At 43.3% G+C, this 27,649-nt stretch overlaps 1 protein-coding gene across 3 annotated transcripts in view; it reads right to left on the bottom strand.

Annotated features, from left to right (window-relative positions):
- Positions 1–15,644: 15,644 nt before the first annotated feature.
- Positions 15,645–27,649, bottom strand: part of LOC101942220 (cysteine-rich venom protein helothermine) — a 32,841-nt gene continuing 20,836 nt past the window's right edge. For 2 of the 3 annotated variants that reach the window (XM_065587499.1, XM_065587498.1), the window contains exons 7-8: positions 24,169–24,257; positions 21,063–21,970 (exon numbers count right to left, since the gene is read on the bottom strand). In XM_065587499.1, coding sequence (XP_065443571.1) covers positions 21,843–21,970; positions 24,169–24,257 — 217 coding nt within the window. In that variant the 3' untranslated portion in view covers positions 21,063–21,842. Of the gene's footprint in view, positions 15,739–21,062; positions 21,971–24,168; positions 24,258–27,649 lie in introns of those variants that run through there. The other variant, XM_065587500.1, reaches the window with a different exon arrangement.

Raw genomic sequence — 27,649 nt, 5'->3', positions numbered from 1 at the left:
CCAGCCATGGCCATCTCTGATGCTTCAGATGAAGGAGACAAAACAAAACAAAACCTCCCTCACAGAATACATTGGTGAGGGGAGGGGAAGAATCCTTTTCTGACCCTAGGTGAGGCCCTGAAGCATGACATTTTGGGAACCCAAAGTGAGAACTGGAAGGGACCCCCAGGGTTGCTAATCCCTACCTCCACAAGCAGCCCCATCATGCACTCCCACTCAGATATATCTCCATCTCGCTCTTAAAACTTACTGAGCTGTTTGTCCCCACAACTCCTATTACAGGCTGTTCTTTAACTACACTCTGATGTTTAGAAACTTTAATCTAACTCCTAGTCTAAATTTATCCATGGCCAGTTTAGACCCATTTGTTCTTGTGACAACCCAGTCTTTTATCTTAAATAGCTTTTCACCCTCTCTGGTGTGTCCCTCTGATGTATTTATACAGAGCAACCATTTCCCCTCTGAATCCTTGTTCTGATTGGCTAAACAAGGCAAGGCCTTTTAGTCTCCCCTCCTAAAATAGAAAAAAACATCCAATCTTGATCTCCCTTGATGGATTACCCACCACAACCCTTGGTAAATTATTCCAATGGTTAATTACTGTCACTGTTAAAAATATGCACCTTTATTTCCAGTCTGCATTTGTCCAGCTTAAACTTCCAGTAATCGGATCTTGTTATATCTTTGTCTACTAAATGAAAGAGCCCTTTGACATCAAACGTCTGTTCCCCATGTAGGCACTTAGAGACCATGGTCAAGTCACTCTTTAGCCTTCTAATCGATAAACTAAACAGATTGTGCCCCTGGATTCTTTTCCTATCGTGTTTTCCAATCCAGTTGTCATTTTCATGGCTCTTCTCTGAATCCTCTCCAATTCAGCTCAGCTTCACTATTATGAAACTGGAGTAAATTCATTGTCCATTGTGGTTTTAGGGCTAGAGTCTGATACCAGCTATACAGGTATAAAGCTGGAATAACACCAATTTCGTCAAGTTGAGGAAATTGGTGTTATTCCAGTTTTACACCTGTACATGTGAGATCAAGCCCCATGCATGAGCCAGAAGTTGTGGGCTTTTCCACCTTTTCTACTCTTGGTTTGTTTAAATCAGGAAAAGACATACTAACAAGATGAGGATAATGTCCAGAACTCTGTCTTCACTCCAAAGAGCTTGGTAATCCCAACTGAAGGAACAGTCAGTCTCCAAGCATTGGAGGATCTCCAGATACAATATGACTGTTTCTTTACATGGAGGTTCATTATTTGTAAGGGGGTTCAGGCTAACTTCCAGAATGGCTTAGCTGACTTCATGTTGTTGTTTGATTTCTTCCCATGCACCACCAATTTCTTCATTACCAATATAAATGTATTTTTACCTTTCTGAATCTTATCAGATCCTCATGATGTCATATTGATAACATCTTGTCTGAGGTTGTAGGTGGGTGGCTTTTTTGTTTTTAGAGAGGAATCATAGTCTATTGGTCTTTTATTACAGCATGAAATAATTTCTAACTTTTCTTGCATCCTCGTGAATTTTAATATTTCCTCCTGTTGCATCAGATTTACTAGAATTCTTAGTTCTACAACATTTGTTTTCCTGAATCCATTTTTCCTTCTACTGCTCTGTTCTGTGAACCCAGTTCTGTACTATGCTAAGATCAAATAACTTGCTATCCCTGGTATCTGAATTCTGTATTAGGCTCATGTTTTCAATCAATTCCTTCCTAATGATTTCAAGTCAACTTATAAGAAACAGATAATTAGTGTTTATAAGAGAACCATAACTATAGAGTTGCTAGCATGAATGTAACTCTTGGTCTTCCTCTATAAACCTCCACTAGCTCCCCTTTCTCCACTACAGCAAACATAAATTGCTTGTCTCCACTTTCAAGATCTTTCATAGCCTAATCCTCACCTTCCCTATCCTCTCTAATACATTAATAAGATGATGACTGCTATCACCAATCAGGCAATGGTGTCAGCTTTCATCGCCCACTCATTACATTTTCAAAGAAGCATTTTTGTGCTGTCTCCCACGCTGTTCCTTTGGAGGAGCTACCTGTAAACATCTGGAAAGCTTCCTCATTGTCCTCCTTAAAACTCTTTTCAGTGTTGCCACGATTTTAATAGGAATCAATTAGGCTGCTGGTGTGCTGAGACTACAGCCCATCATGGTGACCAAAGCTGTCTCTTTGTTTCCTTGTGCTCTCCTATTTGTCTGTCTGTGCCCACCTGTTGCCTCTTGTCTTAGAGTATAAGATCTTTGGGGTAGGGACTTTTGATGCATGTTTGTCCAGCGCCCCCACTGTGGGGTCCTGATTGGGGCTCCAAGGAGCTACAGAAATACAAATAAATAGTAATAATAAATTGTTTAATGAACTGAGCTCTGAGTGATAATGGATTCTGTTGAGACTGTCTGTCTTATAACTTCAATGCGCATCAGGCAAACACTGGTATCTTTGCATCAGTACAGAGTGCCATGTGTGGCAGAGGGTTGAGAGTGATGTATTCTACACTAGCTCTCAACATTAAGAACCTAGGTAAGTTTCAGTGGAGCTCCTTCCTCTTATATTTTAGATACAATGGACCCCATTCTTTCCTAGCATTCCTTCTCCCCACATTGACTTCATTTATTTGGAGAGCGTAATTTTTGTTTCTTTATTACTTTAAGCAAAGTACCTCTCCCTGTTCATGTGTCACCTGGGTTTAATCTATGAGAGATAGTTTTCACCCACGAAAGCTTATGCTCCAATACATCTGTTAGTCTATAAGGTGCCACTGGACTCTTTGTCGCTTTTTACAGATCCAGACTAACATGGCTACCCCTCTGATATAAGAGATAGTTTGTTTGTTCAAAATATAATTCAGTATTGTTATAATTCTTCTACAGCACTTCTTAGCACTAGAGTCAAGTATTCCAAGCAAGACAAATAGTGTTAGCATCTGCTTAAACAAGGCATGTATTTAGCAAGTTGATGATTGACTTATTAATAATGTATTTATGAAGCAATAGACATTTCACAACACCACATTTATTTAGAAAGATGATTGCATTATCTGGAGAAGTGTGAACAATCGTAACAGCTAAACCTAGTTACTTAGAACTAGATAAATTGCACAGAAAAGTGAAATATGCTAAAAAATTAGGTGACCATGCCCTAATTTATATTAAAAAAAATATCCACAGCTTTAGATCTAGATTGTGCTTATACAGTTTGACAGGAAAGTGGTAATAAGTATTCGCTCATGGCATTATGGCTATGCAGATCTTTGGTTTAGATCTTCAGTGGAGTAGATTAGATACAGAAATAGAATCACAGGCATTGTGCATCATTCAGGATTATAATAGACTGTGGAATCTCAGATGTGGAATCAAAATCTTTATTAAGAATTTGATCTAGTGTTTACTTTCTCATGAGTCTATATGTACTTGAAGGCAGCAGAGAGATACTGTAGCAGAGAAAGCGATGAGCAAGGAGGGGTTACTTTATCTGTTCATGCAACAGCAGAAAGCGGGACATTTTTCACTGCCAAGTTTGGTTCCAAAAGGAGCCATATTTTTCAAAGTACCATAGACCTGGTATGAATCCTCAAACCTGCCTGGGGAAGATGATAGGAATTAGGACTGAAGCAAGACATTATGGATTACTCAAGCTTTGGCATGCCACCCTGGGTGAGTGGTGGTATGTAGCTATGTTGCCCACAGAGAAAATGAAGGAAGGAACTATGGCCCCAAGAGAGGGTTTTGGGACAGGCCCTAACTATTAACCCATCCTTCTAGCTCTAGTGGCTCAATTGTATTTGACCTTGTATGGGTGGGTAGGGAAGGGGGACAGGGTCACGGAGATATTGCAAAGTTGACCTTCTATGTGATTCTCCCCTATAGTGCTGTTGCTGGCAGAAAGGGAGGGATGGGGTCGGGGCAGAAGAGAACACACACCACTGCTGATGGAACATTAGCAGAACTGCTCATGTAACTTGTGCTCCTTGTGGACTCCAGAAAGAATCTGGCTGAGTCAGCCAAAATTCTCTGTGAGCTGCCCACGGCAACATGGCTCCCCTGCCTTAACCCTCATTCACAGGCTATGCCCAACCATAGCCATACCCCAGTCCTCTCACTTCACAAACCCAACTCATGGTCTCTACGCAGAATATTTTTCCAGGTTTACCATGACACCTCAGAAGTATTTTTAACCCCACTCTCTCCTTCTAGAGATTAAGGGACACATTCTATGTTCAGTTGCAAGGGCATATTAGGGATTTCTGAAGAAATAGTATTTCCGTGCCCACTTTAAGTCCCATGCTCAGGTAATAAAAGCTGGGCTTTTCTCCCGGTGTCCAATGGCAACAGAAGTGCAGAGCATGGAAAGCTTCACATATCAGCCTCCCTATCTAATGAGCTGCCATGCCAGAACCCAGCCAAGTGTGGTTATAGTCAGATAAGGGGATATACACAATACCACAGACTCTTTTTTTTATAGGTGCTTCTTATGTGGTAAATATTCAATACGCTTCATATCATTACATCTGTGCTTTGGAGTTCTACTGCTCCAGCCACCTGCGTCTATGGCTGGTGAGACACTGCTTATCTTCACAGTCACATCCCCAGAGTTCACAGCCAAAACACAGGTGAGTGCGTCATTTTTTCTTTTTTCTAAAATGGCTAAAGGTAAAATATTTCAAAACACCTTAGTGCCTTAGGCCCAGATCCTTCAAGGCATTTAAGTGCCTAACTCTGCCTGAAATTAATGGGAGTTTGTGACCTAAATACTTTTGAGGATTTGGGACATGGACTTTTAAGGCCAACTGATTTTCAGTGGGACAGAGGTGCTAAGTCATATAGGCACTTCTGAAAATGTTACCCAACATCTCTGAACTGTATATAACTAAATATGGGCTCCTAAATCCATATTTAGGCACTGGCTGTTTCAGATGTACTGAGCCTCTGCAGTTCCTCTGAATCCATTAGGAATTTGCATGCTCAGCCCCTCTGAAAATTAGGCAGGTTTTTTTTGAAGTGCCTGACTTTACTCTCCCCAATGTTGACCTTGTTTTTATTGTCCCAACTGTTGCAGAGGCTGGAGAGATGCAGACACCAGCGCATTCTCCTCCTCCTCTGCCGCACATTTTATCCATGTAACAGATTCTAACATGTGAGCCTTCATTGGCTGAAGGGGTGTGAGGAAGCAGGAAACCTGCTTGATGTTCAGGTACCAGGCCTCCTGACACCATTCACAGACTCAGCACTGTCATTCTGTTGGAGACTCTGAGCCAAATTCTCCTCTCAATTAAACTCAGGTGATTTTATTGATCTCACTAAGCACTGGGCATAAGTACAGAATTTGGCTCTATATCCAGTCCTGTCCCTTTTCTGTTACAAAGCCACCTCCTTCCTGCTAGACAGGATGGATTGTAACTGGACAGAACTAGGAGGATCAGCAATATATCTTTTCTATTTCTTTATTTAAATTCAATTGGTATATATACAGGTCCATACATATAGTATGTAAGACTGAATATACAAAATGCACAAGAAGTCTAAGGTCTGGCCAGTTCTACTGGGTGGCCAGGAGGACAAGAGAAAGTGTTGAGGAAAGGGAAGGGGTAGATTACAGGCATATTGGAGGCAGGGTCATGGCAGGATTCCTGCCTAGAATGAGTCCCACCTGTCCTTCCTTCCCCTTGCTCTGAATTCACCTTCACACCCATGCTGCTCTCCTGCCATTCTATGTATCATCCTGTTTCGATTTCCTAGCCCGTATCTCAGGATTGGAGAAGTCACACATCATGAAGGCAGCTTTGGGAAGGAGGGGAGCCGGCTTAGAGTCAGGAGCAGTGATAGTGATCAGGAAATTGAAGGTAAAGCTGTCTCTTTGCCTTTGATGAAGGATGAGGTTTGTGGGGGAGGACACAGGGCTTTCAGCACCCATCAGGAAAAAAAATGTTACCAAAGGGCTCAGAGATGGGAGAATTCACGCAAGGCCGGCTCCAGGCACCAGCTTACCAAGCAGGTGCTTGGGGCGGCCACTTCGGAGAGGGGCAGCACGTCCAGCTGTTCGGCGGCAATTTGGCGGACGGTCCCTCACTCCTGCTCGGAGCGAAGGACCTCCCGCCGAATTGCCACCGCAGATCGCGATCGCAATTGCGATCGCAGCTTTTTTTGTTTGTTTGTTTGGCTGCTTCGGGCGGTCAAAACCCTGAAGCCGGCTCTGAAGTCACGTTTTAGTTTGGGGAGTGAAAAGGAGAGAAGCTGTCGGAGGAAAGGAGGAAAAGGTGAGAGAGAGAGAGTTGGCCCATCCACTTCTGCCTCTCAGGCCAGAACTCCTAAAGGACATCAATATTTATCCTTTGGCTTCTAAAGACTTTAACTATCTAGGTGGGCATACAACCCAGTGGTACTGAGGGACTCACAAATATAACTGAATTCATTCTGTGCAATAGGGAAGCACTAATAATATCTGTATGATACAAATAAGAATATAGGAGGAAATGAGTTGCCATCAGACTAGTAACCTGTCTCCCACAGTGGTCAGTACCAGAGCTTCAGAGGGAGTGTCGGAACAGGGCAATTCTGGAGTGATTCATCTCTGTTCTCCATTTCGAGCGTCTGGAAGTCAGAGGGTTAGAATTGCCTTGAGCATGGGGTTACATCCCTGACTATCTTGGTTAATAGCTATTGATGGATCTATCCTCCATTAATTTAACTACTTTTTAAACTCAATTATAGTTTGAGTATAAACTATATCCCATGACAATGAGTGCCATAGGCTAACAGTGTGTTGTATGAAAAAGTACTTCCTCTTGTTTGTACTAAACCTGCTGCCTATTAATTTCATTGTGTGACTCCTGATTTTTGTGTTATGTGAAAGTGTAGATAGCATGTCTCTATTCCTTTTTTTCATGATTTTATAGACCTCTATCATATTCCCCCTTGTTTCTTTTTTAAGCTGGACAGCCCCAATTTTTGTAGTTTCTCCTCTTATGTAAGTTGTTCCAAACCTTTGATCATCTTTTTTGCCCTTCTCTGAACCTTTTCCAGTTCCACCGTAGCCTTTTTGAGATAGTGTAACCAGAACTGGACACAGAATCCAAGGTGTAGATGCACCATGAGCTTATAATGCCACTACATAATGGGGACACCAGAAGGCCTCATTGACAGACATGGAGATATTGTGTCTTGCCCAGGTCACACAGGAAATCTGTGTGGCTGAGGCAAGAATTGAACTCAATGGCAGGTGACTATGAATTGAGACACTTTGTCGTGAACAGGTTCTCACCACAATTCATAGGTAAAATAACTGGATTATGAAGAGAAGGACGGTTAATAAGTTATATAAGGAAAAGTGTCAGGGAAGATTCATGGCTCTCTGAATTGACAAGGCCTTTGTTTCGCAGGCAGAACGCGTATTTGGCTCAATGCCCACAATGAAGTGAATTGCTGAGTGGCCTCGGTATGCGCTAATGTTGCTACAAGTAAGTACTTCTGGGAATTAAATCTTTCAGTTGTTGGAAAATCCAGGCCTGGGTTTTTTTTTTTTGACTTGTATCCAACTCTACTTTTACTCTGAGACCAAGAGAAGCTTGGTGTTTTCATAACTCAAGGAAAAGGTTGCATTTTGTGAACCTACACGGATCAGAACTGATTAAAGGTTCACACAAACTTTGCACAACTCCAGAAATGTTGATTAACCCAATTCTTTATGGGCTTCGCTTCACTGAAGTCAATAGACCAATGCTGATTTACACCTAAGAGCTTGATCCTGCCAGTTGCTGAGAATGCTGGTCCTGACCGAGTGAAGCACATAAGCATGGGTTTTACTTTTAACACTTGAGTAGCTCCATTTACTTCAATAGGAGCTGAGGGACCTCAACTCATAGGATCAGGCTCTTCATAGTGTGTTGATTCCTTCCTCTCTCTTCCAGATGGATTTTTTTTTAAAGGATGCAAAGGAACTCTGCTGCCACACCCCCCAAGAAAGATACCTTTCCCAGTGGAGATAACACTGTGGCTTGGGAAACAGGGATGCCCTCACTGTCACTGACCTGAAAGAGTCTGCTCTAAGGGAAGAAGCATTGTCTAGTGCTCAAAGCAGAGGCCAGGCAATCAGGAAACTTATGTTCTATTCCTGAGATTGCTGATGACTATGTGATCTCAGGCAAAGTTATTGTAGCTGTGTCAGTCCCAGGATATTAGAAAGACAAGGAGGGTGAGGTAATATCATCTATTGGACCAACTTCTGTTGGTGAGAGAGACAAGCATTTGATCCGATGAAGAGCTCTTCTTCAGGTTGAAAGCTCGTCTCTTTCTCCCACAGAAGTTGGTCCAACAGGAGATATTACCTCCCCCACCTTGTGTCTCTGATCTTGGGCAAGTCATTTCACTGTTCTGTGCCTGAGCTTCCATTCTAAAAACTGGGGATAACAATATTTTCACACCTTTTTGGCCTGAGTAAATAGCCCAAGCTGGGGCTCTGCAGCTTCATTCCACTAGAAGAAGAAATTGATGATGGAGTCAGGTCTTTCCTTTGATGCAATCTTGTTTATTTACACAGATTATACATTAAGTCCTGCTTCCCTGAACACAGTAGGAATCAGAGAGTCAGAGACAATTCCTTTGCTCACATACAGTTCCTAACCTGCCTTTCCAGCCAGAGCTTTGCCCCGCAAAGTGCTCTGTCTCTCTCTCTCTCGCTCTCTCAGAGCGTCCTCTCACATCACACTACCAGCTCTTATTTTACTGTCTGCTGGGCTTTCTAGCCACTTCTGTATCTTTCTGTCCCTTCTCTCTCTTATAATCTGTCAAAACAGTCCCACCAGTCAAAGACCTACCCCTTCTATTTGCTCTCGGTACCAGGAGGAACCCATTGGGACACATGGTTCAGCTTCTATCCCAGCTTTTCCATGTGTTTTTGAAGGCTGTTGCTATCGCTTCAGACACCGGGGTACAATTGACGTTTCTCCTGAATGAAAGAGGTGGTCATGCCTAAATCATAACAACAAGGTTTATTTTTTTGTCCATCACCTTTATGGAGCCTAAAATTGTGACCCTTAACCACCTATATGAGACGGAAAGGAAATAATTTAACAAACTTGCAAAATGATGCAAGCTTAACTATCTGCATATTTACATAGTGTCTTCCTGTCAGGATATTTTTACGTCACCATACCAAATAGATTTTACCTCCACCATAATCGCTCTAGAGCTTTTTGCTCTCTGCCTGATTTCCTTTCAGGCAAGTTGAAGTGGCTGTCTATAACGTGCTCCTGAAAATGCATAAGCAACGTCAGAGGATTTAAGTCTAACTTTTTTACTCACAAGGTCATAGCTCATGACCACCTCCAGTGGTCCAGGTTGACTAGCCATGGTATTGTTCATGTGATTCAGTAATTCAGGTATAGATGAGTAATAGTTTCATCATAGGGTGTAACACATTTCTTAGCTCCAAAAGTGATTGCGAAAGGGGTGTCTTCCCTGATACTGTTCCAGCTGTGCAGGTATTGAATTTCCACTAACCCCACCTCCCATGTCCCCAGAAGAACCAAGAGTTTAAAAAACTAGCTGTATTGTAAAGTTCAAACTGGTGTTTTGGGGAATAACCCCAGAGTTGGCATTGCTGGGTAAAGTGATGTAAAGTGCTGTCGTTCATTTTTTTCCTCTTGGCAGGAGTAATTGTTTTCTGTCATGTCTAAATGTCACAGAGTTGAGATGCTTCCACCCAGCTGTTAAACTTATCGGGCCATCCCAGCCATTCCAGCAACAGCTCTTTCTCCCCCCCCACCCCTTTCCTTTCTCAGCTAGAACTTTTTCAGTTCTCTAAATACTGTCCTGTTTCAGGTTAACTTTTTATAATTCGTCAGAGTAAAAAGATCCAGTAACTGTCTTACTCCTGTAATCTTTTAATTGGTATACAAGTCTCTGTCCCTTGCTTAAGGCTTCATCCACTATGAATATCTCATTGATTGAAGTTTGTTCAGAACCTTTTGCAAAAGCTCCTTTGGTTTTTGGTCGTCTCACGTGGTCGCCTTTTCTAAAAGGGACAACAACTGGTTTTATTTCAGAACTGTCTCCAAATGCTATTTTCCATACCTCCAGAGAATTTGAGGGGTTAACATTAATGGGTCTGGTACATGTAGTTGTGTGAAAGCTCTGGTTGTGACTCTTTATAAACTCAGGTAACATGCCAATGTAGCAAAAGGTGTTGTGGCACGTAAAACATCTCCACATCTTAGATTTTAAAGCTCTATTAAACTGCTCCACAACCTCAGCGTTGACTTCATTATTAGTAACAAAATGGGGAACGGCATGTTATTTTAACAATTTGTTTAAAAATATTTTTCTCTGATCAGTTTGTAATTTTTGAGGCATATGACCTTCACTGAAAATAGTTTTAAATGCCTTCAATACTTCACCACCCAGCTTGTCTTTTCGGCCTAAGGCCTAGGCGTATTTAGATAGACATACTAGCACTATTAAGATGTACTTAAAACCACCATTGTGTTTGGAGAACTGCTGCATATCCACCAAATCTGCCTGCCATTGTGCATCCACATCTGAAACGACAGTCTTGTTTCCTTTAAAACATGTTTGAGCCAGTTTGCATAAAGCGTAAACATCCTGGTCTGAAAGCCAAGCTGTTACCTATCCTCTTTCAAAGTTTTACTATGCTTTTTGGCAGCTTGAAAAAGAGGGGTCACCCCTCTGAAGCTTCCAGATTCCCCAGGGGTGTAATATATTTTCTTTAACAGAGACATCTGTGTAGACATGATCGTTAGTTGTAGCGTCTTTTTAGTAACATGAGTAAGGAGAGGACATGTTCACAATGACAAATTTAAACAAGTTTTAATAATCACCTGGTTCAACACCCCACTTTACAGCTGTCTGTGGAAATCTGAAGCCGGGCCCCTCGTTTTTATAGGGCGTCTGAGCTGGTTCATTCTTCCATTTTGTTCTTATCCAAGGTCTCCTTTTTGAGATCTGTATCTGAGGCATGAGCAAAAACAGCAGATGCATGATAGATTTAGCACCAGAGGGCTAACAATGTGTAGGCTCTCAAAGTTCTCCAGGAAAGTGTCAAGCTGTCAAGAGATTGTCAGAAAAAAACAACTGTAAGTCCATTGTTTTTAGATGTATGCAGCCCCGGGTCAGTTCCTAGCCCATTATACCCCATCCTGAACAGACATTTTTTATAGTGTATTTACCTGACCAATGTCTTCTCCATTCAGCTTGTCCAACTCCAGCGAGCCGTGGTCACCTTCCTCCACAGGGGCAGAGGCCGGGTGGCCATCACATTTGTCAGTCTGCCTCACGAGCACTGGGGTCTCAGGGACAGGTTCCATCAATGGCTGGGCCAAAGGGCTCCCTTTGGTGGCTCTCACCTCCTCCTCCTCCTCAGAACTGTTCCTGATGTAGCACTTTCTCTGTAGGTGACTGAGCTCCCTTGGAGCTAAAATGAATTCTGTAGCTCTCACAGAACTGATGATGGAAGCCATGTTTCCCCTCAGCATTTCCATGATACCTGAGAAACATGTTATTTAAATGAGATGGCCTCTTCCATGCAGGAATGGGGCTTTCAGGGGCAGCGCTGGTGACTGGCCAACCCTTGATCTCCAGAGATGGAGAGTTCTGACCTAGACCCTCTTCTATACCTTTTCTGAGTGCCACATGTTTCCCTTTTGTCTGGGCCTATAAAGGTAAAACCTGCCCCAGTTAGTAGAGGTGTCACACTACCCACTTCCAGATGGGTCACCTCACCCCCGGAACTTGACCTGATTGTTCAAAACTGTTCATGGGGAGTTTCTATGGGTCTGAACCCCACTCCAATTGGTGGAGAGTGGTGGGAGGAGTTCTTAGAAGGGTCACATGCCACCCCTTGCTTCCAGTCATGTGTAAATCTTGACCCCAGAAGTAATATCCCAGGGTGAGGGGCTTATGGTGACAGGCAGGCAGGGCCTTAAGGGTAAAGGGGTGGGGGTCAACATTTGATTGACAGTAGACCCATAAATTGATATATACTGAATTTAAGAAAGCTGTTTTACAAAGATTTCAAATTACTCCTGAACTGTATAGGTTAACATTTAGAAATCTCAGGAAAGGTGCTGGCATGAGTAATAATGAAGATGCCTATAAGATGTGTGACCTGATGAGAAAATGGGTAAAGGGGAAAGAATCTAGGGATTATGACTAATTGTTTAATCTCTTTGCTCAAGAACAATTATTAAGTATAAGCACTGAAGAGGTAAGAAATAGCCGGTGGGATAAGTCTTTTAAATCTGTATTAGCAATGGCCACTCTGGTTGATGCCCTTGTGCAAGCCCAGATGTCCAATAAGTGCAATCCCAGAAGAAGGGACACAAACCCGCTGTAAAGGGAGGATCCTGTTTTACCCCAGGAAAGGAGGAGAGTGTCTGGGAGCCCAGGCACTCACTCTCTCAGAAATGTTCCCCTCATGGAATTCCTCATCACAAGCCTCCTGCGAAAGAGGAGGGTCCAAGAAACTGTTTCCAATATAACTCCACTGAGCACCCAAGAGAGATCAGTGCCCTGAGCTAAAAGAAACTTAGCCCCATCCAACCCATATTCATGCAGCTGTCCTTAACACAGAAGCCCCAGAGGAACCTATAGTTCACCTGGTGAGTTTTGTAAGGACTGACCCAGAGGGGTTGGATATGGAATTGATTACGGTTGCCAGAGTAAATAATAAGGAGTCCATACAGTGGAGAGACACTGGAGCACAGATCTTTCTGGTCAAGGGAAGTATGGTCCAAGAAACTAACATGTTACCTGACCAAAAAGTGGAGCTTCTGGCAGTGGAAGAATAGAAGATTCCTGTACCTTTAGCCAAAGTGAATGTGGAATGGGAAAATTTAAAAGGAATCTTGACAGTAGGGGTGCTGTATAATATCCCTGTTGAAATGCTTGTAGGGAATGATATTTTGCATATGGCTAAGGCATTAATGTAGTAACCTGTAGCAAAAGGGAATATTGTGCTGGAATCCCAAGGGGAATGGTAAAATCCCAGAAACAGCTGAAGGAGGGCACGGGGAAGGTCTTTCTAACTCCCCTGCAGCAGAAGGAAACAGTGTGTACCCAGGTGTGGGAGGAGTTGGGGGCCGGAAATAACCCCTGTGATTGAATAAGCGGTTCCAGATATCAGCTGCCAGCATTTTGCAGTTGAACAAAGGATAGATGCCACTCTCTAGAGAATAAGAGTTGATACCAGACACCTCTGTGTTCTTGGGGAACCAGGGTGCAGTATCCAGCCTGACTCATGGAAGACACGCTCCCCTCCCCCGCCCCCAGCCTCTGCTTAAACCAAAACCCATCAGAGGAAGAAAACTTGCAGAGAGCAGTGAAGGGCGTTGGGAGACACACCTAGACCCCTCCTGACAAGGGTGACAAGATTAAGACATCTCCATTAGCATACATAATGGAGAGCAGAGACAACTCCCCTGGCCTTATCTGCATGAAAGATGGGACAGGAAGACATCTCAATTTACATAAAGAATGGAGAACAGAGAACCACACTGAATTCTGGGACCAGAAAAAGCAGGGAAGCACTGCATCATGGGAATCTCTGCTCCAGATGTTAATGAACTTATGTCTGCACACACCCAGCTCAGCAATTATCAGACCAATTCTAGTAATGAATCCTTAATTGATATCCAAATACTGAAGCAGCCTAGTTGCATTGTGAGCTCGCTGGAAGAAAACACCACCCATAGCCAAGCGTGATCAGCTCCTATTGTCTAGTCTAAAGAAAACCCTTGAGTAATCAGTTTACCTATAAACAAATCTAGTGTTCTCCCTTGAACCATTGTATTTTCTCTACAAAAATCCCTACTCAACCCCTAGTCAGGGTTCTGATGCTTAGATCCAAACTAGGCATCAGTTCCACTGGAACTCCATCATCTCCTCACTGATCGTGCGGGAGACTCTGCCTGCCTCTTGCCCTCAGGACCCTCAGCTACCACCATCATCTGGGAACCCCGACCAGTTCAAGCTTCAGGGAGCGGTGAGACCCCCTTCTTTCTCTCTCTCTCTCTGTTTTCCTGTCTACCTTAGGTATTAACCTTTAATCATGTATGTTATGTTGGCTTAGTCCTCCTTGTGTAGTTATCACTATTATTCAATAAATAACTTCTATGGTTAAGTTGGTTGTTTCTCTCTCTCTTGCTGAACTTTACTCGTTTGTGTTTTTAGCTTCCCCCATTCACTCTACAGCAACGCTTCTTTTACCTAAGCTAAAGATCCCTGCAGCGCCCAAAATATTGTGGGGTTTGCTCATCGAGTAGGTTACTGCCAGTGCAATTGTGTTGGGGGACTGGGGATAGGGACGTGCTGAATCTGGGACACATAAGGGTAACAGCTTGAAAGTGCTGCTTGACCCAGTCCATGGACCCCAGGGGCATATAAGGAGAGACAGCTTGAAAGTGCTGCTTCATCCAGCCCAGTGAGTCCAGAGACATATAAGGGGTCAGCTTGACAGTGCTGATTGACCTGGTCCTCTCAGACTTACTCTGTTAATGTACGTGTGAGTGTGTGGGTGTTTATCTGGTTCTGGGATGGGAGTAACCCAGCCCTAGGGACCTTAGGTCCTGCAGGATAGCTCCATTGGGAGGGGACTTGCAGAAGGGAGAGGTAGAGCTCCATATGTAAACACAAGTGACACAAGCAGTACATTGACAGGATTACAGAACCCTCTTCCCCAGAGGAGTAACCCGAATAAATGAGCATACCCCAAAGTAATGGGCACATCTGGTAACAGAGTGTGTGTCCTAAAGGGGGAGCCTGAGAAAGAGACTGTATGGGAAAAAACCAAAAGCCCTGGGCAGCCCTATAAAAAGTTAGTTATGGCCACCCAGCACTGTAGGGAATTAATGTTATTAGCACATGATTGTCCCTTTGCTGGTCACTTGAGGGCACAGAGAAGTATGCCAGATTAAAGAAAAATCTCTACTAGCCAGGAATACAGGAAGCTGTGGGGAACTATTGCTGAAGAGCTTCAGGACCCCAGAAAGCTCCCCAATGTCCGTAGCCTGTAATACAAAAGGCATTTCTGAGGGTGGCAAGGGACAGTGTGGGCCCTATGCCACGTTCTACTTGTAGGAGGAAGAAATATATCTTGGTGGTGATGGATTTTGTCATTAGATATCCTGAAGAAGTAGCTCTAACATTGAGGCAGAATCTGTAGCAAGTGCCCTTTTCACTATCTTTTAGCAGAGTGGGTTTCCCTAATGAGATTTTATCTGACCATGGGTCAAATTTCATGTCTCCGCTAGTCAGTTTGCCATGGAAGTCATGTGGGGAGAAACAACTAAAAGCTGCCTCAGTTCATCCAAAAATAAATGGTTTGGTGGAAAGATTCAATAGGACCCTAAAATCCATGCTGGGTATGTTGCAATTAAGAGGGTTCAAGATTGGGATGAATTATTACCGTATTTGCTGTTTGATTATAGGTAGGTACCGGAAGACTCAACTGGGTTTTCCCCATTTGATCTCCTATATGGAAAGAAAGTGAGGGGTCCCCTAGATCTCATCAGAGACTTCTGTGAAGGGCACACTGAGACAAAGGAAGAGCCACTAACTGAACATGTACAAAGGTTTAGAAAGGAGTTAAAAGACATGGTGGGTATTTTTCAAACTAACCTCAAAGACAGTCAATCCAAACGATACGTGTGGCATGATAAAAAGATTCGTAAACACTCTTTTGAAATAGGAGACTTGGTGGTGGCATTACGACCTGTAAAAAAAAAAAAAGAGTACAAAATTCGACATTGGTGAGGCCTCATCTGGAATACTGTGTCCAGTTTTGGGCTCCACACTACAAGAAGGATGTGGAAAAATTGGAAAGAGTCCAGCGGAGGGCAAGGAAAATTATTAGGGGGCTGGAGCACATGATTTATGAGGAGAGGCTGAGGGAACTGGGATTGTTTAGTCTGCAGAAGGGAAGAATGAGGGGGGATTTGATAGCTGCTTTCAACTACCTGAAGGGGAGTTCCAAAGAGGATGGATCTAGACTGTTCTCAGTGGTAGCAGATGACAGAACAAGGAGTAATGGTCTCAAGTTGCAGTGGGAGAGGTTTAGGTTGGATATTAGGAAAAACTTTTTCTCTAGGAGGATGGTGAAGCTCTGGAATGGGTTACCTAGGGAGATGGTGGAATCTCCTTCCTTAGAGGTTTTTAAGGCAAGGCTTGACAAAGCCCTGTCTGGGATAATTTAGTTGGGGATTGGTCCTGCTTTGAGCAGGGGGTTGGACTAGGTGACATCCTGAGATCCCTTCCAACCCTGATATTCTATGATTCTATGAAAATGCGAAAGAACCTTTTGAGGTAATAGAAGTGTTAAATGAAGACAGGGCTTTGGAGTGGAGCCCGGAGCTGGAGCGCGGGAGCAGTAGAGCTGCAGGTTGTTGCCTGGAGCTAGAGCGGAGCCAGAGCACAGCTCCAAAGCCCTGAATGAAGATACATATCAAGGTCAAGATAAAAAGACTCATGGTAATGCTGTTCCACAGCTACAACATGTAAACAGACAATGCCTATCACAGCAATGAAGCTGGTAAACATGATCTACTGTGTAAAAGGGGAACTGAGGCACACCACCTCATTGATTTAATGACTGACTGCCAAACTGACTGAACTCTGGAAACCATTGATGTCTGCAGTGCATTAACACCAGTTGAAAGGGCAGAGATGTTGTCTGTGCTGAAAAAACACACAAAAAAGTATTTTTTTTAACAAACTAGGGAAGACACACTTGCTAACTCATAAAAGCATTACAGAAGGACCACAGCCACCTCTCAGCAGATCCTACAGGGCCACTGGCAAGGTGCAGGAACAAATTCATACAGAAATACAAGCATGTTAGATCTGGGAGTAATTAAATAGTCTGTCAGCTCTTGGGCATCACCTGTGATCTTGGTCCCTAAGAAAGACAACGCTGTAAAGGTTTTGTCTTGATAATGGAAAACTTAATTCTGTCATGGTACCAGATGTGTATTCTGTGCCTAGAATTGAGGATATAGAATCATTGAAGGGACCTCAAGAGGTTATCTAGTCTATATCCTGCACTCATGGCAGGACTAAATATTATCTAGACCGTCCCTGACAGGTGTTTGTCTAACATGCTCTTATACATCTCCAATAATGGAGAATCCACAAACTCCCTAAGCAATTTATTCCAGTGCTTAACCACCCTGACAGGAAGTTTTTCCTTATGTCTAACGTAAACCTCCCTTGCTGCCCACTGCTTCTTGGCCTATCCTCAGAGGTTAAGGAGAACAATTTTTCTCCCTTTTTCTTGTAACAACTTTTTACGTACTTGAAAACTTTTATCATGTCCCCTCTCAGTCTTCTCTTCTCCAGACTAAACAAACTCATTTTTTTCAATCTTCCCTCAAAGGTCATGTTTTCTAGACCTTTCATCATTTGTGTTGCTCTTCTCTGGACTTTCTCCAATTTGTTCACATCCTTCCTGAAATGTGGTGCCTAGAACTGGACACGATACTCCAATTGAGGCCTAATCAGCATGGAGTAGAGCGGAAGAATTACTTCTTACAACACTCCTGCTAATACATTCCAGAATGATGTTTGCTTTTTTTGAAATAGTGTTACACTGTTCACTCATATTTAGCTTTTAATACACTATGACCCCCCAAATCCCTTTCCAAAGTACTCCATCCCAGGCAGTCTTTTCCCATTTTGTATGTGTGCAGCTCATTGTCCCTTTCTAAGTGGAGTAATTTGCATTTGTCCTTATTGAATTTCATCCTATTTACTTCAGACCATTTCTCCAGTTTGTCTGGATCATTTTGAATTATAATCCTATCCTTCAAAGCACTTCCAACCCCTCCCAGCTTGATATTATCCACAAACTTTTATAAGTGTACTCTCTATGCCATCATCTAAATCATTGATAAAGATATTGATCAGAACCCAGAACTGATCCCTGCAGGACCCCACTCATTATGCCCTTCCAACTTGACTGTGAACCACTGATAATTACTCTTTGGGAACAGTTTTCCAACCAGTTATGCACCCACCTTATAGTAGCTCCATCTAGGTTGGATTTCCTTAGTTTGTTTATGAGAAGGTCATGGGAAACAGTATCAAAAGCCTTACTAAAGTCAAGATATACCATATCTACTGCTTCCCCCCCATCCACAAGGCTTGTTACCCTGTCAAAGAAAACTGTTAGGTTGGTTTGACACAAATTGTTCTTGACAAATCCATGCTGTTACTTATCACCTTATTATCTTCTAGATGTTTTCAAATTGATTGCTTAATTATTTGCTCCATAATCTTTTCTAGGGACTGAAGTTAAACTGACTGGTCTGTAATTTCCCTGTTGTCTTTATTTCCCTTTTTATAGATGGGCACTATATTTGTCCTTTTCCAGTCCTCTGGAATCTCTTCCGTCTTCCATGACTTGTTGAAAATAATCACTAATGGTTCAGTTATCTCCTCAGTCAGCTCCTTGTGTATTCTAGGATGCATTTCATCAGGACCTGGTGACTTGAAGACACCAAACTTGTTTAAGTAATTTTAATTTATTTTTTCTGTATTTTAGCCTCTGATCCTACTTCATTATCACTGGCATTCACTATGTTAGATGTCCAAACGCCACTAACCTTTTTGGTGTAAACCGAAATAAAAAAGTCATTAAGCACGTCTGCCATTTCCACATTTTCTGTTATTGTTCCCCCCACCCCTGACCTCATTGAGTAACTGGCCTACCCTGTCCTTGGTCTTCCTCTTGCATCTAATGTATTTGTAGGCTGTTTTCTTGTTACCCTTTGTCTCTAGCTAGTTTAATTTCGTTTTGTGCCTTCACATTTCTAATTTTATCTTGACATACTTGTGTTATTTGTTCATATTCATCCTTTGTAATTTGATTTAGTTTCCACTTTTTGTAGGACTCTTTTTTGATTTTTAGATCACTTGAAGATCTCCTGGTTAAGCCAGGGTGGGCTCTTGTCATACTTCCTATCTTTCCTACGCAGTGGGATAGTTTGTTCTTGTGCCCTTAATAATGTCTCTTTGAAAAACTGCCAATTGTTTTCAATTGTTTTTCCCCTTAGACTTGCTTCCCATGGAATCTTACCTACCAACTCCCTGAGATTGCTAAAGTTTTCCTGATTGAAATCCATTATCTTTGTGACAGTCGGCAGTGACCCCCCCTTAACAGCTAGCAGCCCTTATGGCAGCCAGCAGCCATTAGGGGGAAACAGACACCTCATGTACACAGTAGCCTGAACTTTTGAACTGTCTTCCCTTCTCTGCCTTGAGGTAGTTGGAGCTGGTCCCAAACCGGTTTTCACTGACCAGATAGTAGAAGTGCAGGGTTTGGCAACCACCAATCAAATGTTAACACGATCGGAGCCTGTGTTTGAGTGTGTATAAAAGATTTTTGGTTTTTGTATGAGTTAGAGTTTTTGTACTAAGGTGCAAAGCTCTCCTTTCTTCTGCAGAATAAAGCAACCTCTTCCTTATCCCTGTCTGGCTGTTATTGGCTCTCAGCTAGGCGGACCCGATATTTCGGTAACAGTTTCTGGCGACCTAGATGGGACCCTCTTAGCTCGGACATTGAACTCCAGACGGCTGCGGCGAACTAGGAACGGCGCCAACGGGGTGCTTAGCCCCTCTTCCACACTTCACCGCATCCCCTGGGGTTCGTGCTCCAATAAGGTGAGTCCTAATAGGATAAGGAAACACTACCTGGCTCTGGTTCTGTTCTGGTTAACTGGTTAATATATTTCTGTCTCATACACTTGGGTGTTAGGTGTGTGGGCGGAACTGAGCTTCTCATTCTTAATTCCTCAGGATGGAAGCCATAGTGTGCGAGGAAGCCTTAAGGTCGAATTGAGATCCTTCTGTCCCGTCCCCTGTAGCAGTCAGTGTGAGTAGAAATCCCTGACTTGGAATTTCTGGATTAGACCATTATTCCCTCCGTCTTTCTGTTTAATTCTCTGTTTGAGTGTCAGAAGGAGGATGGGTGGGTCTCAGGGGAAACCCTCTAAGGATAGCCCTTTGGATTATATGTTAAGTAAATGGCCTTTACCCGGTGTTCAAAAAGGGAAGCCTCACTGATAAAAGTATTCCGGTAATGGGTATAGGCAGAAAGTCGTTTGACTATTCTGTGTTGCAGGAGGCTACTGTAGAGATCTCTGGTGTCTCCACCTCCCATGCCTTTTTGTTAGCTCCTGACTCCCCAGTTAATCTCTTGGGCAGAGACCTGTTGTGTAAATTGCGTGCTCAGATTTTCTTTTCAGATGACGGGATCGTCCTCCGGTTACCTCAAAACCAACTTCCCCAGCTGTGTGCTGCATTAACCCAGGCTTCAGAGAACCCGATCCTGCCTGCAGGCCTGATCCTACCCGAGCGACTCAGACAGGAGGTACAAGCCTCCCTATGGGGCACTTCAAAAGCAGACTCGGGCACGGATGAACAGGGATGCATTTCTCATTCAGATCTACAACCCTATGAGCATCGTCAAGGCTGCAGGGAAATTCTTCACACCTCAAGACTGCATCAGAGGGCTGAGGAATCCATGCAAGGGGCCAAACTATACAGAGTGGAAAACCTTGCCTCCCCTGACTGCCCGATACATCTGAGACACCTCAAGCTTAGGCTCACGGCATTTCCCTTGTGCATCAGGCTCTCCGACTGGTTTTTCTCCAACCAGATCAACACGTCCCACCTTTTCATTCTTTGAACTAACCAGCTACAAAATGTTTTGGGCCTCAGTTCAACCAGGCAATTAATCACATGCCTAACTTTAAGTACATGAGCAGACACTCTGAAGTCAATGGGACACCTCAGATGCTTTAAGTTAGTAAATCCTGATGAATCAGTGTGTTTGTGGAGTTAATAGGAATTATTTGCTTTCAATGAAATCTCTGTCTGTTTTTTCTCTGGGTCATTTGCTTTTGTCAACAATAGCATTTTACATGTGAAAATGTAACAAAGTGCTTTGTGAGCTTGCTATGTATCCAGGTATTTGTAACTGTTTGCTTTGCCAGGTAGAGCGGAAAGTAGGGATTATGCTCCAATGAAGATAATCAAACAGATAATTAAGGTGTTTATTTTGCAGGAATATGACAAAGAGAAAGGTCACAAAACCAAAATCAAGTTATTAAGTAAGTGAAATTAATATACTTAAGTGTCCGTTTCTTTCTTCTATGGGCTTCAAGCCATGATTGTTTTTCTTGCATACAACTAAAAAGTACATTTTCAAATAAGCTTTGCCCATTTTAAAAGAAAGTTCCTTCAATCAGCTCCTTCAGTAATTAAAATGGGATTTTGTGTAAAACCAAGTTGACAATGAAGTGGGAATCTTCCTGGAAGAGGTTCTGATCTCATTTATACTGGAATAAATCTGGAACAATTCTACTGAATCCAATAGAGTTATTCTGGATTTTACTCCAGTTTAAATGAGATTAGAACCTACTGCCCTGAATGCTATGCAGAACTCAGCATGTGCAGAATTTAAAACAAAAATAAAAATCATCACTGTTTTAATGAATATTAAATGAAAAGATGTGGGCTAATTTTGTCACAGGTTTTAAAATTTTCCAAATATAACAATTGTCTCAAGGCAAAGAACAACATGGTTAAGGGGGTTTTATTTCATTGACGTCAAAGGAGTTCTACAGGCAGATTGAGAAGACCAGATGCCCCTAGTTAATAACTAAGTGAGACTTAATAGAACATGAAACTTACACAGGAGGAGGATCACAGCACACAATGCAGAATACATCGTTAGAATCTTTATCTAGAATTATATCTAGTTTGGAAATATGTGATTTTATTTATTTTCATTTTACTGCAGAGGCTAACTTTAAGGTATTACTGTATTTCAGTGGTGCACTGACAAGAACCAGTACAATATTTTAGGACAAACGGGTGTTTACAGGTATATTGCTTTTTTAATTGACCACAGTTGGCATACGTATCTTCATACTTGCAAGGATTGGCTGAAAGAAATGGGAGCACATGGTTAAAGCGGTTTATTTTGCTATATGACTGTTACCCATTTGTTTTGTTTAAGTCTCTAAGAACTGCCAAGATAAACAGCGATTCTGAGAGGCAGAGCGGCTGCATTGTGTTTTATAGGAGACACCCCAGAGCCAGCACTAGGCAGAAGCAGACTAAGCAATTGCTTAGGGCCCCAAGCAGTTCAAGGGCCCCTCCTACTAGCTTTTTATTCTAAGAACTTGCCTGTTTTAGTATTGGGGTGGGAGGAAATATTACTGCTTAGGGCCCCCGATGGCTAGCACTGGCTCTGGGGGAGACACTGAGCCAAACTCTGAGCCCCTTACTCAGTTTATACTCCTGCCTTAGTTCAGCAAAACCAGCATAAACCAAGGGAGTGAAAGCTGTGGACCAAATTATACCCTTGAGACAGGCATGGTATGTACTCCCCATAGGCGGGGCCGGCTCCAGGCACCAGCCCAGCAAGCAGGTGCTTGGGGCGGCCAAGGGGAAGGGGCGGCACGTCGGGCTGTTCGGTGGCAATTCGGCGGTGGGCCCCTCTCGAAGGGAAGCACCTGCTGCCGAATTCCCGCCGAAGAAAAAAGCGGTGCGGTGGAGCTGCCGCCGGAGCGCCGCCGATCGCAATTGCGATCGCGGCTTTTTCTTTTTTTTTTTTCTGCTGCTTGGGGCGGCAAAAACCCTGGAGCCGGTCCTGCCCATAGGCACGACTCTCTTCCTCAGTGCAGATGGGAGATTCAGCTGACTTTGCAGCACCCCCTTTCTGAACACTGTGGAATCCTGTTCACAGACCCAGGGGTCCATGCCAAGGGAGGGCAGGGCTGACAAGTGTCATGCACTGGAAACGACACTCATGCATGCGGTGGTCCTCTCAGGCATTTCCACATCCCCGAAGAAAACTCATGCATCCCGCAGGGCTACGAAGAGAATGGAGTTGTTCTTATATTGCTCCTTTCCCCCATCAGCAACTGCAATGGGACCAGGAGCCAGAAGGGAGGGTCTCAATACTCCCTCCCCCTGCTGGTGCATTGGCTGTGTGAGGGGATTGTGGGCGGAAGCAGCTGCCTACAGAAATGACTGACTGCCTGGCATGGGGGTGAGAGGAGGAAGGGAGATGGCTGCAGGGCAGGTGCGGGGCAGGTAGGGGGAGACAGGAATTGAAAGGAGCAGGCTGGATAGAGGGATGTGGGCAGAATGGTGGTAATGGGAAACGGGCAGAAAGAGTTTTGACCAACAACTCTCTCCCCACCAGGGCCCTGACTTTTCTTCCTTTCCTTTTCCCCCAAACTACCTTAGACTCTTACAAGTGCTGACGATTCTGTGTGGCTAAGGGATCGTCGCTAACCATGAACCTGCTCCTCTCCCACTGAAATCAGCGTAGGTTTTGCCATTAATTTGAATAAGAGGATGTCAGGCCACAGGATGTTTTTGGGTTAGCTCTGTGGCAACCCTTTACATTCCCCCAGGCATAATTTATTACTAAATGTAACATTAGAAAAAACAACTGCATAGAAGAAATCTACGCTACAGGTTATTGCAATACCATTGCTTAGGTGCACTGCCTACTAATGACATTAACTATGGGTCTGTGACACGGAGGGACTGGATGGGAGGGAGAATAACTTCATTCATATTACATAGCAGCTGCTTTTGAGTGACAGCGACACTACAGAAAAAGTAAGAATCCTGTAGATAAAAGAGGAATAGCTGTCTGCCAGAACTGGAACACCTGCTGTAATGCCCTGAACCAGAGAATGTGGTGTCTATGGCTAGGTCTATACTACCCGCCTGAATTGGCGGGTAGAAATCGACCTCTCGGGGATCGATTTATCGCGTCCCAACGGGACGCGACAATCGATCCCCGAATCGGCGCTCTTACTCCACCAGCGGAGGTGGTAGTAAGCGCCGCCGACAGAAAGCCGCAGAAGTCGATTTTGCCGCCGTCCTCACAACGGGGTAAGTCGGCTGCGATACGTCGAATTCAGCTACGCTATTCACGTAGCTGAATTTGCGTATCTTAAATCGACTCCCCCCTGTAGTGTAGATGTACCCTATATGTATCATTGCTCATTACAAACAGAGGTGTCAAACCCCCATGCTCTACTTGGACTGGATTAGGGAATTCAGCACGTCATGAGACACACCAAAAATATGTAGGTGGTACAATAATATATTAACTTACTGCACAGTCCATTGTCACAAGCATCAGGACAGTCGTCGCATGGGTCTCCTTTTTTGTAAGGTGTCGTAGTTGATCCTACTACATTTCCCCTAAAATTTTAAAATGACATAAAACGTCTGACAAACCTCATTTTTCATTTATACTTCAAAGTTCAATCCAGAATACATACAAAAGAGGATGGTTCTGCAGCCATTAGTCAAGTTAGGTGAGTACAATTGTGCATGTACATTTGCATCACCTGCCTGATGCATGCAAATCAGTTATATATATGTAGGCATAACTAGTTAGTGTTTTGTATGAGCATACTGCATTGGCATGTACAAATGTATTCCTGCAATTGCAAGCATCTAACTTAAAATCTGGGCTGTAGCGTTTTGACCAGAGCTGGTCAAATTTTCTGACGGTAGTTTTCTGTTGGAAAATGCTGTTTCACTGACATTTAAACATTGTGGAAACGGAAACATATCAAGTTTAACAAAATTTTCAATGGAAAATCATTGAACTGAATCATTTCAATAAGGTAAAAGATTTCATTTTGACTTTATCATTTCCAATAATATAATAAATATAATATAATGTACACCTCTACCCCGATATAACGCTGTCCTCGGGAGCCAAAAAATGTTGCCGGGTTATAGGTGAAACCGTGTTATATCGAACTTGCTTTGATCTGCCGGAGTGCGCAGCCCCACCCCCCCGGGAGCACTGCTTTACTACATTATATCTGAATTAGTGTTATATCAGGTCACTCTATATTGGGGTAGAGGTGTATTCCATGAATGTCACTGTGTGTCATTCTGAAACCTAACTGTCTGTTGAGTCAGTGTGAAGTGATGGAAACAGCTAGAAGCATGATTAAGGGCTCATTTGTTCACAGTATCATCAGGTTGAGACATCACTGGGTTTCACAGTCTATTGCAGTCCAATTTTTAAGTTCTCAGTAATTTTGAGTTTTACACCCATGAGGTGTATAGCTACAGTAAGGCATGTATCTATGTCATGCCCAGAGTCCTAGACCATTGTGATATCAGAGGCAACTCAACCAATCACCAGTCTTTACTCCACAGAGAATTTGCATGATTATATGAGGAAAACTCCACAGATGGTGGATTATTTGGCCCAGCTGTCACACCCATGTGCTCAGCTGACACCCACACAAGGGAGGGATAGCTCAGAGGTTTGAGCATTGGCCTACTAAACCCAGGGTTGTGAGTTTAATCCTTGAGGGGGCCACTTGGGGATCTGGGGCAAAATAAGTACTTGGTCCTGCTAGTGAAGGCAGGGGGCTGGACTCAATGACCTGTCAAGGTCCCTTCCAGTTCTAGGAGATGGGATTTCTCCATTAATTAAAATTAAATTAATTAAGTACACAACCAGTAGACACAATAACCTTGAACACAGATAGCCCCTCACTGCAGCACACACCTCTCACTCGCCACCCACACAAATCCCCAAAACATTTCCAGCACCACACACAAATCAACACATCCACTTACACAACACTAACAGCACACACAACAATCCCACATAACACCTTGAAGTTTAGAATGTCGGTGGAGTCAGTGTGCAGTGATGGAAATATCACCAGTAGTTCAATCATCACTGGGATTCACAGTCTGTTACCATCCAATTTTTAAATTCTCCACAATTTTCGGCTTTTTACATACATGACTTTCCAAATTAGAGCTGTGTGCCAGCACAGGCTTTCAGCTGCTAATATTATATAATATATGTAAAAAATGGGAAGGATGAAATTAAACATTTCAACCTTAGGAACATGAAATCTTTGGGAATATTTTGTTCCACAGAAAAATCTGAGATTTTGACTGTTTGTCCTAATTCAGGCTAAAATTCAAAATCTCTGAATTTTCCACACAACAGAAATTCTTTTTCAGACAGCTCCATTTCTGACATCTTCACTGGGTACATTTTATCCCAAAGTCAGTTCCTTATGAATTATTATTACGTGTGCAACAACTACTTTATAGACATAAAATGAGACACGTATATCCCCCCAAAGAATTTGCAATTGCAACCTTTGTGTTGGATTCAGTTGCAGGATGAGGGCCTTACCTGAGAACACAGACAGGGGACGAGCAGGGAGGATATAAAATAGAGTAGAAACAAAGTGAATAAAGTGAATTTTCGTATGAGACCTGTTTCATTATTTTTTTCCTTTCCATTCTCTCTAGCCAGGTGTCCTTGATTTGCCCATTCCCTTTAAAACATTCCCATCTTCCTCAATTCCTGTCTCTCTTGCCAATTTGTTCTCTCTCTACATTATAGATAAGACCATGGCCATGAAAAATGCATCACAGACTGTGAAATCTGGTCTCCCCCCATGAAATCTGGTCTCACGCCCCCGTGAAACTGGTCTTTTTTGTGCTTTTATATACAGATTTAACAGGGGAGACCGGCGTTTCTCAAATTGGGGTACCTGACCCAAAAGGGACTTGCAGGGGAGTCACAAAGCTATTTTATGGGTATCGCAGTAATGCCACCTTTACTTTTGCGCTGCCTTCAGAGCTGGGCGGCTGGAGAGCGGAAGCTGGTAGCTGGGCACCGGCTCTGAAGGCAGCGCCACACCAGCAGCACCGCAGAAGTGAGGGTGGCAAGGGTGGTTCCACACCATCCCACCCTTACTTCTGCGCTGCTGCCTTCACAGCAGGGCGGTCAGAGAGTGGTGGCTGCTGCCTGAGGGCCCAGTTATGTGGGATTGTTGTGTGTGCTGTTACTGTTGTGTAAGTGGATGTGTTGATTTGTGTGTGGTGCTGGAAATGTTTTGGGGATTTGTGTGGGTGGCGAGTGAGAGGTGTGTGCTGCAGTGAGGGGCTATCTGTGTTCAAGGTTATTGTGTCTACTGGTTGTGTACTTAATTAATTTAATTTTAATTAATGGAGATATCCCATCTCCTAGAACTGAGGGCCCAGTTCTACAGGCAGCAGCATAGAAGTAAGGATGGTATTGTATGGTATTGCCACCCTTACTTCTGCGCTGATGCTGGCGGCGGCTCTGCCTTCAGAGCTGGGCTCCTGGCCAGCAGCCTCTGCTCTCCAGCTGCCCAGCTCTGAAGGAAGCGCTGCTCCCAGCAGCAGCACAGATGTAAAGGTAGCAGTACCGCGACCTGCCTACACTAACCTGGCAATCCCCTGCACAGCTGCCTTTTGGGTCAAGACCCCTAAAATTACAACACTGTGACATTTCAGATTTAAATAGCTGAAAAAAAATCATGACATTTACAATTTTTAAAATCCTGTGACTATGAAATTGACCAAAATGGACTGAGTTTGGTAGGGCCATAATACTATATACTGGGCTCAGTCTGAGAGGGTTACATACCATGAGGGTCTTAATTTTCTGATGCGGAAAAGTTATGGAATTCAAAGATAATCTTCATGGTATTCTGCTGGGGGGTTTCATAGTGAAGGATTTAGTTTTGGTGTCAGTATCCCTGTACATTTTTTCAAGAGATTCACATATC

The sequence above is a fragment of the Chrysemys picta genome, chromosome 3, assembly GCF_011386835.1.
Source record: "Chrysemys picta bellii isolate R12L10 chromosome 3, ASM1138683v2, whole genome shotgun sequence".
NCBI lineage: Eukaryota > Metazoa > Chordata > Testudines > Emydidae > Chrysemys > Chrysemys picta.
The sequence above is the reverse complement of the archived record's forward strand: the minus strand, read 5'-3'. Positions and strand labels throughout refer to the sequence as shown.